This window comes from Somniosus microcephalus, chromosome 4 (assembly GCF_052327205.1).
Source record: "Somniosus microcephalus isolate GS21.2 chromosome 4, FLI_Smic_1.0, whole genome shotgun sequence".
NCBI classification, from domain to species: domain Eukaryota; kingdom Metazoa; phylum Chordata; class Chondrichthyes; order Squaliformes; family Somniosidae; genus Somniosus; species Somniosus microcephalus.
The window spans coordinates 207700668-207714576 of NC_140990.1; the positions used below are offsets into that span (position 1 = coordinate 207700668).

Below are 13909 nucleotides of genomic sequence, written 5' to 3' on the forward strand. Positions count from 1 at the left end.
TCAGTCCAGGTACTGTCCTGCAGGCCGGCGCGGAGTGAGGCCTTGAGTGACCTGTGGAAGCGTTCACAAAGTCCGTTGGCCTGCGGGTGGTACGCCGTGGTGCGGTGGAGCGTCACCCCGAGGTTGCGTGCTGTGGCCGTCCAGAGTTCGGAGGTGAACTGGGCGCCTCTGTCGGAGGTTATGTCGGCCGGTACGCCGAACCTCGCAACCCAGGTGTTAACGAACGCCCTGGCGATGTCGGCTGTGGTGGTGGAGGTCAGCGGCACTGCCTCAGGCCAGCGTGTGTAGCGGTCGACCATCGTGAGGAGATAAGTTTGGCCTTGCGATGGCGGCAGGGGACCGACGATGTCGACGTGTACGTGGTCGAAGCGGCGGCTGGGTACCTCGAAGTCTCCCAGGGGTGCTTTGGTGTGCAGCTGTACCTTAGCCCGTTGGCAGGCGAGGCAGGAGGTGGCCCAAGGCCGAACATCTCTGCTGAGGCCGCGCCAGACGAAGCGCTTGGAGAGGAGTTTGACGGATGCGCGGGAACCCGGGTGAGAGAGCCCGTGGAGCGCGTCGAAGACGCGGCGGCGCCAGGTCTCGGGGACGACCGGCCTGGGTTGGCCGAGTGAGACGTCGCACGTGACTGCCGTGGCTTCGGGCCCGTGCGCGACCTTGGCTAGGCGTAGCCCTGGCAGGCTGGTAGCCGCCGAGAGGAGGTCTGGGTCCGTGAGCTGGGCCGCTGCTAGTTGTGCGTAGTCGACCGCGAGGTGATTCGCACAGACGGCGGGACGGGAAAGGCAGTCGGCGACCACGTTGTCTCTACCGGAGACGTGCTGAATGTCCGTAGTAAACTCGGAGACGGCCGCGAGCTGGCGTTGCTGCCTAGCGGACCAGGGTTCGGTGTGCTTGGCCATCGCGTATGTGAGTGGCTTGTGGTCCACATAAGCGGTGAAGGGGCGGCCTTCCAGGAGGAACCTGAAATGGCGGACCGACAGGTGGAGTGCGAGAAGCTCGCGGTCGAAAGTGGAGTATTTGACCTCCGGGGGGCGCAGTTGGCGGCCGTAGAAGGCAAGTGGCTGCCACGCGCCATTGACCCACTGCTCGAACACGGCCCCGACCGCGTGGTTGGAGGCGTCGGTGGTGAGCGCGACCCGGGCATCGGCCCTCGGGTGCGCGAGCAGAGTGGCGTCGGCGAGCGCGTTTTTGGTGGCGTCGAAGGCGGCTGCCGTGTCAGTGGTCCAGGCTACGTCCATCTTGCCGGATTTTCCTCGGAGGGAGTCGTATAGGGGCTTCATGAGGGCTGCGGCTCTGGGGATGAACCTGTTGTAGAAGTTCACCATCCCGAGGAACTCCTGGAGGCCCTTGATGGTTGTGGGGCGGGGGAATTGCTGGACGGCCTGCACCTTGTTGGGCAGGGGGACAGCCCCAGCAGGGGTGATGTGGTGACCGAGAAAATCGATCTCGGTTAGGCCGAATTGGCACTTCGCCGGGCTGAGGATGAGCCCGTGTTGGGCTAGGCGCCCGAACAGGATGCGAAGGTGTTCGAGGTGTTCCTGTTTGGAGGAGCTGGCCACGAGAATGTCATCTAGATAGACGAATAGGAAGTTCAGGTCCCGGAGGACTGAGTCCATAAGGCGCTGGAAAGCCTGTGCTGCATTCTTGAGGCCGAAGGGCATCCTCAGGAACTCGAACAAGCCGAATGGGGTGATGACGGCCGTTTTGGGGATGTCCGCGGGGTGTACGGGGACTTTGTGGTAACCGCGCACCAGGTCGACTTTGGAAAAGACGGTTCGTCCGGCCAGTCGGGCCGAGAAGTCCTGGATGTGTGGCACCGGGTATCGATCGGGGGTGGTGGCGTCGTTGAGGCGGCGGTAGTCCCCGCAAGGGCGCCAGCCTCCGCCGGGCTTGGGGGCGATGTGGAGGGGCGAGGCCCAAGGGCTGCTGGAGCGGCGGATGATGCCGAGTTGTTCCATGTTGGTGAACTCGGCCCGCGCGATTTCCAGCTTGGCCGGGTTGAGTCTGCGGGCGTGGGCAGAAACTGGGGGGCCGGTGGTGGGGATATAGTGTTCCACACCGTGCTTGGCGGCTTTGGCCGAAAAGGTCGGTTTAGTGAGGGCGGGAAACTCAGCTAGGAGTGCCGAGTAGTTGTCCGTGGCTCCGGCGAGGCAGTAGGTCGTCAGGCCGGCCGAACGGGCCGGGGTAAAGGCGCCAGGGATGGGGGCCATAGTGCTGATGTCGACGAGGCGGTGCCTCGGAATGTCGACAAGGAGGCCGTGGGCGCGTAGGAAGTCGGCGCCGATGAGTGGGCAGAGGACCTTGGCTGTGAGGAACTCCCAGCGGTAGCGGCGGCCCGCGAGGTCGAGCGTGACCATGCGGGTGCCATATGTGCGGATTTCAGAGCCGTTGGCTGCAGCCAGCGTGATACCCCGTGTGCCGCGTTGGATCTCGAGGGCGGAGGCGGGGGTGATGCTGTGCTGGGCCCGTGTCGCACAGAAATCGGCGGTTGGTTCTGTCATCAGTGACGTACAGTAGGGGCTCCTTCTGCCCCGCGGCCATCGCGGGGGCCGGTGCGGGGGGGGGGGGTTTGAAGGTACACGGTGGCGTGCAGCGTTGAGCCCTAGCGCCAAAACGGGTGTGGTAGTAGCAGTGACCCGGAGTGGTAGGGCGGTCGGGCCTAGCGGCCCGGGAAGACCGCGTGGTCGTTGCCGTGAGGTCGGGCGCGACGTCGCGAGCGGCCTGTGCAGAGAGCAGCCGGTCGGCCTTTTCGGCTATATCATTCAGGTCCGTGGAGTCAGACTCCACAATGAGCGGGCGGATGCTGGCGGGGAGCTGCCGAATGAAAAGCGTGCGAAAAAGGGCGCCGGGATTTTTGTCGTCTGAGAGGGACAGCATGTGGGAAAGCAGGTCTGATGGTGAAGTGTCACCAAGGCCGGGGAGGTCCAGGAGTTGGCAGTGGCGCTGGTAAGAGGACGTTTGAAATTTTTTAAGTAGCGCAGCCTTCAGATGTTCGTACTTGCCCTCCGTTGGTGGATTCTGCAGCGCTGCCCAAACCTTGGGGACTGTAGCGTAGGTGAGCGAGGCGACGAGGTAGTCGTACTTCGTGGCGTCGACTGTAATGCCTTTCAGCCGGAATCTGGACTCAGCTTGAACGAACCAGGCTTCGGCGAGGTTCTCCCAAAAGTCTGGTAATTTAACCGTGACTGCGTTTGTATCCGCCATGCTAGCTTAGGATTCGTCCTGAGCGTCGGGGTCACCAGTGTTGAGATACCGCGGCAAACGTGGGAGTCGAGACCAGAGCTATTGAAAACACAACTGCTTTATTCCTACCACATGACAAACAGGAACTAGAAAAGCCCGCGCATCCACTTAAATACTTCCCAGACAGGAAGTGCTCCCGGCAGCCTGTCCCTGCGGGAAACAAGTTGCTGGAGGAAAGGGCCCCCGGCTGGGGGCTTCTGCTTAGACTGTCTGTGCCGCCGTGAGCGGATTATGTCCAGTGGTGGCGTGTCGCCACAAGTCTCTCATGGTGAGAAGGTGGACCTTGCCACCCACTCTCTCCTAACATTAAAAAGTTGTTACTGGGGGGGAGGTGTTCTTCACGTGATTGTAAACAAGCACGCACACAGCTCTCCCCTGCCAGGCGGCGATGCAGTTTCCAGCTCAGTGTAGCTCCTCGGCGGCTGCTAGCTCCACTCTGCAGCTCAGTGTAATATAGCTGCAGCCAGAGTTGTGTGGATAGGGTTAACTTGCATGAGGCCACTACTGATCATTGTTCTATATCACAAGTGATGACTCACTCACTGCCCTTGGCTGTTTTCACTTTGCTCAGTGACTAACGGTGGGGGAGGTCTTTGTGATTCCATTTTCTCTCCTGCTGGGATTACTATTGATAAAACTATTAGCTGTTGCATTCATTGGTTACAATCGTAATAATAAAGCCCATGGGGAGGGTTTTTGAAATTAGTTCTGTTCAGTCATATTAGTTTCTCAGTTTTATGTAAAAGGTTATGTCTCTTTATATTCTTTTCAGAATGAAGAACAAACTATGGTATTTTGAATTTGGAACGACAGAGACATTTTCCGCAACTTGCAAGAAGTTAAATGAATTTGTAGAAGTAGAGGTAGGTATCTAATTTTCTTGTTGGCAGAATTTCATAAGTGCCACTAAGTTGGCTGAAGAGAAAAAAACTAGATCCTAAAAACCTGAAATAAAAACAGAAAACTCTGAAAACATGCAGCAAAGTTGGTCAGCACCTGGAAAGCAAAAGATAGGTTAACGTTCCGTTTGTAGACCCTTTGAACCATTCTGAGGAAGGGTCTGCACCTGAAACATTCATCTATCTCTTACAAATGTTGATGGACTTACAGTGTATTTGGTGCATTTTCTGTACGAAGAAGCTAATGTGCGATTTGTCCAAAACTTGAAAAGCAGCAACAAGCAACTGCAAAAAAATAATGACTCGGTCTAGACTCTAGATTTGAGCTGAATGAAATTGTATACAAACATTATGCCATTTGCTGAAGATGTGATTTACTGACGCATGAGAATATCAATAATAATTCCAAGACGTTACTTCCAATTTCCTTTAGCCTAAAATCATATTTCACCAGGCCTCCTCCTTAATGTGTACCATCTGGTGCAAGAATGAATATTCTAACCACAGCTGTGCACAGCAAATACCCATACTGTTCTCTAAATATTTGCCCTAGGGATACTGTGAATGGTTGCATTTCTACAAAGGTGCTAATTAGTCTCGAGGAATAAAGAAGCATTATTTAAGTTGCTGCTTACTCAACACCTGGCAAACTCATTGTTCTTTTACGATAGCAAAATACTGCGGATGCTGGAAATCCGAAATAACAACAGAAAATGCTGGAAAAACTCAGCAGGCCAGGCAACATCTGTGGAGCGAGAAATAGAGTCAACGTTTCAGGTTGAAACCCTTCGTCAAGACTGAAAAAGCACAGGAAATGAAACACATTAAAAGGCCTGTTTGTGGGGCTAGGAAATGGGGATGAGCGAACAAACCCTCTCTAAATCTTTTCATTGCTAACTGCCGCCGTGACATTGGCCATCTCCATTTCTCTGCTCCCCTCACTCACTCTAGCCTACCTCCCTCTGAACTTGCAGCACTCCATTCTCTCAGATCCAACCCCGAAATTGTCATTAAACCTGCTGACAAGGGTGGTGCTGTTGTTGTTTGGCGAACCGACCTCTACCTAGCGGAAGCTGAACGCCAACTCTCCGACACCTCTTCCTACCTCCACCTGGACCATGACCCCACTACCGAACATCAACTGTCACTGACCTCATCTCCTCTGGAGATCTTCCCCCCGCGGCCACCAACATCATAGTTCCCCAACCCCGCACAGCCCGCTTCTACCTCCTTCCCAAGATCCACAAACAGGACTGCCCTGGTAGACCCATCGTTTCAGCCTGTTCTTGCCCCACGGAACTTATCTCTTCCTATCTCGACTATCTTTTCTCCCCTTGTCCAGTCTCTTCCCACCTACATCCACGACGCTTCCGACGCCCTCCGCCACTTTAACAGTTTCCAGTTTCCTGGCCCCAACCACCTCCTTTTCACCATGGACGTACAATCCCTCTACACCTCCATCCCCCACCAGGATGGCCTGAGGGCACTCCACTTCTTCCTTGAACAGAGGCCCAACCAGCCTCCATCCACCACCACTCTCCTCCACCTGGCTGAACTTGTTCTCACATTGAACAATTTCTCCTTTGACTCCACTCATTTCCTCCAAATCAAAGGTGTTACTATGGGTACCCACATGGGTTCTAGCTATGCCTGCCTTTTCGTGGGATATGTGGAACACTTTGTTCCAGTCCTACTCGGGTCCCCTCCCTCGCCTCTTTTTCCGGTACATTGATGACTGTATCGCTGCCATTTCCTGCTCTCGCCCTGAACTAGACAATTTCATTCACTTTGCCTCCAATTTCAACCCTTCCCTCACCTTCACATGGTCCATCTCCGACTCTTCCCTTCCCTTCCTCGACTTCTCCGTCTCCATCTCTGGGGATAGGTTATTGACCAACATTCACTACAAGTCCACTGACTCCCACAGCTACCTGGACTACACTTCCTCCCACCCTGCCTCCTGTAAGGACTCTATTCCATTCTCCCAGTTTCTCTGTCTCCGCTGCATCTGCCCCGACGATGCCACCTTCCACACCAATGCTTCCGATGTCTTCCTTTTTCCTCAACCGAGGATTCCCCTCTACCGTGATTGACACGGCCCTCGACCGTGTCCGCTCTATCTCCCGCACTTCTGCCCTCACCCCTGCCCCTCCCTCCTGGAACCCCGATAGGGTTCCCCTTGTCCTCACCTTTCACCCCACTAGCCTCCACATTCAATGGATCATCTTCCGCCACCTCCAAAGTGATCCCACCACCAAACTCATCTTCCCCTTCCCTTTCAGCATTCCGTAGGGACCGCTCCCTCCGAGACACCCTAGTCCACTCCTCTATCACCCCCAGCACCCCATCCCCTTCGCCCGGCACCTTCCCATGCAAGCGCAGGAGATGCAACACCTGCCCTTATACCTCCCCCCTTCCCACTGTCCAAGGCCCCAAACACCCCTTCTAGGTGAAACAGCGATTTACTTGTATTTCTTGCAATTTAGTATACTGTATTCGCTGCTCACGATGCGGTCTCCTCTACATTGGGGAGACCAAACACAGATTGGGTGACCGCTTTGCGAAACACCTCCGTTCAGTCTGTAAGTGTGACCCCGAGCTTCCAGTCACCTGTCATTTTAATTCACCGCCCCATTCCCACTCAGACCTCGCCGTACTCGGGCTCTTGCATTGTTCCACGGAAACCCAGTGTAAGCTCGAGGAACAGCACCTCATCTTCCGATTAGGCACTTTACAGCCTTCCGGACTCAATATCGAGTTCAACAATTTCAGATCATAACCTCGGCCCCTATTACATTTTTACATATATTTTTTATCCCCACCTTTGTTTTGGCCCTTTCCCCTTTTTTTCTCTCCCACATGGCAGCTGTCTCCCATTCTGCCAGCGCATTTCACACCTAATCTAGAGCCGTCTTTTATCTCTTTACTAGTCCTATCACCATCTCGTCTCGTTTTGAATACCTCTTAATGTCTCTTCTCTTTTGTTCTTTCATTCCCATTTCCCAGCCCCCAAACTGGCCTTTTAATCTGTTTCATTTCCTGTGTTTTTTCAGCCCTGACGAAGGGTTCCGACCTGAAACATTGACTCTATTTCTCTCTCCACGGATGTTGCCTGGCCTGCTGAGTTTTTCCAGCATTTTCTGTTGTTATTTCATTGTTCCTTTACATTGCAGTGCAGTTATTGAGCTGTTATCTAGTAGTAAAAGACTGCAGAGAAAATCTTCATTTTGTGAATTAAACGGATCAACCTGGGCATCAATTTCAATAGAGCAATTTAGATTATGTTGCTTTACTGGTCACCACCTCACACGTTTCTTTTCCACGTGTTTGATCCTGCTGTGAACTCATGATTTCATGTACCAATGCTCCTATTTTCACCTGCTTCACTTCATGCAGTTACAAGTAAATCTCGCTATGGATTGGTGCTTGCTCTGTTTCCAAGAAGTTTCAGAACAGTAGTTAGGAGTGATTTTCCAGAGCTGGAACAGATTTAGCTGGAGGAGGACCCATTTCCCCCTTTCTGGTTTACATAACCATTTAGTTAAAGGCTTATATTGAAAGACATGAAAAACGCTTGTTCCAGCTAGGTAATTTCAAGTAATTGACTTGATTCAAAGTTAATTAAAAAAGAGAAATGTTACTTAACTCAGAGAAGTTGAAGAATAAATTAATGACTTCTGGTTCCCTAGTCTCTGGCTACTTCTTGGTTGAGAGAAAACCAGTCTCCATCACTTTGAATTTACAATTTGAAACAGCAGCTTTCAAAAACTGCTTTGTACTTTGAGGTTTTGCCTCTTCCCAATAACCCCCCGCCCAGGTGAAACTGTAATGGTGGGTCAGTTTCACCTTTTAGGAGGAGGAAAAAGGAGGGGGGCTGCAGGCAGCCAACCAGCTCCCAGGAGGCAGGTCATCATTTAATTATTATAATGAGGCTGGCATGCCTCAGATTTAACCTCCATTTTAAATTTAACTGTAGCTGGTCGGGTTTTGCACACATCGTTAAACCCGCCAGCTAATGGAAGGCGAGGACTGCTGGATCCAGCATACAGCAAAGGCTATGGGCCCTGACAATATCCTGGCTGTTGTGCTAAAGACTTGTGCTCCAGAACTAGCTGCGCCTCTAGCCAAGTTGTTCCAGTACAGCTACAACACTGGCATCTACCCGACAATGTGGAAAACTGCCCAGGTATGCCCTGTCCACAAAAAGCACGATAAATCCAACCCAGCCAATTACTGCCCCATCAGTCTACTCTCAATCATCAGCAAAGTGATGGAAGGTGTCATCGACAGTGCTATCAAGCTGCACTTACTCACCAATAACCTGCTCAACAATGCTCTGTTTGGGTTCCGCCAAGACCACTTGGCTCCAGATCTCATTACAGCCTCGGTTCAAACATGGACAAAAGAGCTGAATTCCAGAGGTGAGGTGAGAGTGACATCCCTTGACATCAAGGCAGCATTTGACCGAGTGTGGTATCAAGGAGCCCTAGTAAAATTGACGTCAATGGGAAGCGGGGAAAACTCTTCACTGGCTGGAGTCATACCTAGCACAAAGGAAGATGGTTGTGGTTGTTGGAGGTCAATCATCTCTGCCCCAGGACATCACTGCAGGAGTTCCTCAGGGCAGTGTCTCAGGCCCAACCATCTTCAGCTGCTTCATAAATGACCTCTCCATCATAAGGTCAGAAGTGGGGAAGTTCGCTGATGATTGCACGGTGTTCAGTTCCATTCGCAACTCCTCAGATAATGAAGCAGTCCATGCCTGAATGCAGCAAGACCTGGATGACTTTCAGTCTTGGGCTGCTAAGTGGCAAATAACATTCGCGCCACACAGGTGCCAGGCAGTGACTATCTCCAACAAGCGAGTGTCTAACCGCAACCCCTTGACATTCAATGGCATTACCATCGCCGAATCCCCCACCATCAACATCCTGGGGGTCACTATTGACCAGAAACTTAACTGGACCAGCCACATAAATACTGTGACAACAAGAGCAGGTCAGAGGCAGGGTATTCTGTGGCGAGTCTCTCGCCTCCTGACTCCCCAAAGCCTTTCCGTTCCTTCATTGTCGCTGGGTCAAAATCCTGGAATTTCCTCCCTAACAGCACTGTGGGAGTACCTTCACCACGCTGACTACAGCGGTTCAAGAACGCGGCTCACCACCACCTTCTTAAGGGCAATTAGGGATGGGCAATAAATGCTGGCCTTGCCAGCGACGCCCACATCCCAGGAACGAATAAAAAAAAATCAACGCCTCAAACCTATTCTGCCATTCAATTAGATCATGGCTGACCTGCACCTCAACTCCATTTACACCTTTGCTCCATATCTCCATAGTCGACTCGATGGGCCGAATGGCCTCCTAGTGTTCTGTACTTTCTATGATTCGAATTTTAAAAAAACCCGCTGACATTCACTGTCTAAGCAAACACACTTGGATAAAGTACTGCAGGCCTTCCAGTACCCCAGCACTTTCAGGAGAAGAGGGGCAAAACTGTTTAAAAAGACTTTTTAGGAAATATTTTTTATTTGCATGGTATATAGAAGGATCAGAGCACAAGTAAATGTTTTCAAAAATGCTTCAGCTGCAGTATTGGCAGTTAATCTGGGGGAAGGAAGCTGCCATATGATTTGGCCTCAACAGACTTTGTTTTCACTGCTGCCACAGTTTGTAGTGGCAGAAAAACAAAGTTAAAGTGACTTCAGCTGCCAAATTTTGGATATTCAGAAAAAAATATGGATTTTGTGAAAGGCCTTTTTTAAAAAAAATTATACTGTTTACACTGGCACGTGAGCCAAACTATACATTGATGCATTATCTTGTTACTTGCTCATATCGGAGTCTGATCAAAATGGCAACTATCTCTCCCCTCCCAAACACACACAGGCTTTCTGGATATTTTTCATAAAGGTAGTGCGCTCTTTTTAATGTGAATTTTGTGCTGATCAAAGCAAGCGATGTAAATGCTCTTTCAGGCAGCCAGTGGGTGTCAGGAATCATTCTCCGGTCTGGCATAGTTCGATGCAAAGCAAAGCCCCTTTTTTACTGCCCCAACAATGTTCTTCAGCCCCAACCTCAGAAGAACACTTCTTACCGCACCAACGTGATGTTTTCCATTTCACGCACTAGCCATCCTATGGCCTCTCTGAGGACCCTTACACCTGGCACACAGAGTAGACTTTCATCCCATAAGACAGTTCTCCTTTAACAAGGTATTGGCCAAGATCTCCAACATGTCTGCTAAATAAAACATCTTTCCTTGTTTAATGTATTGGTGAAACTGTAGCCTGTGTGTTCTCCAGAACACAAAGTATTTCCTTCTGTCTTTAATTGTTGTGTTATTCCTAGTTTAGCAAATGTAAATTCAGGCTATCAGTTATATTTTTGGCAGAATATATTGTCTCATTTGTATATTTTTATATCTGTACTTGTTACCATGTTAAAAATTTAATATGATGGGTTTTGTATGTCGTGTGGAGTTGGCATTCTGTCAGCCCTAGCAGACCCCTGATCAGGACACAGGGAGGGAACACATTGTGGTGTGGACAACACAGTACACCCCAGGAAATTCCCTCTTTTCTCTATGGTCAGTTTCATATTTCCGTTTGTTTCAATGATTTAACAAATTTAAAACACTCAACTTCAAATTTCAGCTCATTTGAAGATAAATAATTTGGACCATATTCAATTCTTTGACCTAAATTAACCATATGCTGTTTGAATGGGGCTGGTCACCAGAATTTCCGCAGAGATTTTGGATTCACAAATCATATTTCATTCAAGCCTTTTATGTGGATGTCTTCTTTTCTATTCATGACTTTGTGTGTGTAATAAACAACATATGCCAACCAGTGCCAAGTCATCAAAATGTACAGCTCACAACACAACCGTTTAGTAAAAGCATTCTTAATGAATGACTTTCATCCATTCATCATACATAAGATCATAAGAAATAGGAGCAGGAGTAGGCCATTCGGCCCCTCGAGCCTGCCCCGCCATTCAGTAAGATCATGGCTGACCTTCTACCTCAGCTCCACTTTCCTGCACTATCCCCATATCCCTTGATTCCCTTAATAGCCAAAAATCTATCGATCTCTGTCTTGAATATACTCAATGACTGAGCCTCCACTGCCCTCTGGGGTAGAGAATTCCAAAGATTCACCACCCTCTGAATGAAGAAATTTCTCCTCATCTCAGTCCTAAATGGCCGATCCCTTATTCTGAGACTGGGACCCCTGGTTCTAGACTCCCCAGCCAGGGGAAACATCCTCCCTGCATCTACCCTGTCAATCCCTGTAAGAATTTTGTATGTTTCAATGAGATCACCTCTCATTCTTCGAAACTCCAGTGAATATAGGCCTAGTCTGCTCAATCTCTCCTCATAGGACAATTCCCCCATCCCAGGAATCAGTCTGGTGAACCTTTGTTGCACTCTCTCTATGGCAAGTATATCCTTTCTTAGGTAAGGAGACCAAAACTGCACATACTACTCCAGGTGTGGTCTCACCACGGCCCTGTACAACTGTTCCCTTGAAGCCTCTTTGCATCCTCCTCACAACTTACATTCCCAGCTAGCTTTGTATCATCAGCAAACTTGGATATATTACATTTGGTCCCCTCATCCAAATCATTGATATAGATTGTGAATAGCTGAGGCCCAAGCACAGATCCTTATGGTACCCCACTAGTTACAGCCTGCCAACCAGAAAATGACCCATTTAATCCTACTCTCTGTTTTCTGTCCGTTAACTAATCCTCAATCCATGCTAGTATATTACCCCCAATCCCATGAGCCCTAATTTTGTTTAATAACCTCGTGTGGCACCTTACAAATGCCTTCTGAAAATCAAACACACCGCATCGACTGGTTCGCCCTTATCTATTCTGCTAGTTACAACCTCAAAAAACTCTTAATAGATTTGTCAAACATGATTTCCTTTTTATAAAACCATGTTGACTCTGCCAAATCCTATTATTATTTTCTAAGTGCCCTGTTACCATGTCCTTAATATATTCTAGCATTTTCCCTACTACTGATGTCAGGCTAACTGGTCTGTAGTTCCCTGTTTTCTCTCTCCCTCCTATCTTAAATATTGGGGTTACATTTGCTACCTTCCAATCCGCGGGAACCGTTCTAGAATCGATGGAATTTTGGAAGATGACAACCAATACATCCACTATCTCTATAGCCACCTCTTTTAAAACCCTAAGATGTGGGCCATCAGGTCCAGGGGATTTATTGGCTTTCAGTCCCATTAATTTCTCCAGTACTATTTTCTTACAAATACTAATTTCTTTCAGTTCCTCATTCTCGCTGGACCCTTGGTTCTCTACTATTTCCAAGAGGTTTTTTGCATCTTCCATGAAGACAGGCACAAAGTCTTTGCTTAATTTCTCTGCCATTTCCTTTATCCCCATTATAATTTCTCCTGTCTCAGCCTGTAAGGGACCCACATTTACTTTCACTAATCTTTTCCTGTTTACATACCTATAGAAGCTTTTACAGCCTGTTTTTATGTCTCTCACTAGTTTACTCTCATTCTATTTTCCCTTTCTTTATCAATTTCTTGGTCCTCCTTTGCTGAATTCTAAAATCCTCCCAATCCTCAGGCTTACTGCTCTTTTTGGCAACATTATACGCCTCTTCCTTTGATCTAATACTATCTTCAACTTCTTTTGTTAGCCATGGTTGGACCACTTTTGCTGTGGGGTTTTTGTGACTTAAAGGAATGTATATTTGTTGTAAATTATATATTAATTATTTAAATGCTAGCCATTGCTTCTCTACCGTCATACCTTTTAATGTAGATTCCCAATCTACCTTGGCCAACTCTCCCCTCATACCTATGTAGTTTGCTTTATTTTGATTTAAGACCCTAGTTTCGGATTTAACTAAATTATTTTCAAACTTAAAATAAAATTCTATCATATTATGGTTACTCTTCCCTAAGGGCCCCTTTACTATGAGGTTATTAATTAACCCTTTCTCATTGCACAATACTAGATCTAAAATAGCCTGTTCCCTAGTTGGTTCCTCAACATACTGATCTAGAAAACTATTTTGTATACATTCCATGAATTCGTCCTCCGCACTATTACTGCAAATTTGGTTTGTCCAGTCTATATGTAGATTAAAGTCCCCCATGATTACTGCATTACCCTTGTTACATGCACCTCTAATTTCCTGATTTATACTCTGCCCTACATTACAACTACTGTTTGGGGGCCTATAAATAACTCCCACCAATGTTTTCTGCCCTTTGCTGTTTCTTACCCACACCCAAACTGATTCTACTCTTGATTTTCGGAGCCAAGATCCTTTCTCTCTACTGTCTTTATCCCATCCTTTAGTATCAGGGCTTCCCCTCCCCCTTTTCCATTTTGCCTATCTCTTCTAAAAGTTAGGTATCCTGGAATATTTAGTTCCCAACCTTGGTCACTTTGCAACCACGTCTCCATAATGGCTATTAGATCAAACCTATTAATTTCTATCTCCACTATTAATTCATCTATTTTGTTGTGAATGCTTCACGCATTCAGATATAGTGCCTTCAGCTTTGACTTTTTTCTATTTTTCCCTGATGTCACCTTAGTCACTGATGCACTTCTGGCAGCTTGCCAACTGCTGTAAAATCTGTCATCTGTTTCCATTCTTGTCTGGATTCAGGATCGGACTAAAGCAATGAAAAATAATTTTTCCATTCCCTGTTGCTCCATATATGATTGCTTTGACCCACACTGTCAATTGGAAGCAGCAGAAGAAAAAAA

The 13909-nt window shown here is 48.6% G+C and overlaps 1 protein-coding gene across 5 annotated transcripts in view; it reads left to right on the forward strand.

Moving 5' to 3' along the window:
- The window catches only part of LOC147120179 (diacylglycerol kinase beta-like), a 752216-nt gene that overhangs the window by 613747 nt on the left and 124560 nt on the right, over positions 1-13909 (forward strand). For all 5 annotated transcript variants that reach the window (XM_085985737.1, XM_085985736.1, XM_085985741.1 and 2 more), the window contains one exon: positions 4013-4103. In XM_085985737.1, the coding sequence (XP_085841863.1) occupies positions 4013-4103 (91 nt within the window). The remainder of the gene's footprint in view (positions 1-4012; positions 4104-13909) is intronic.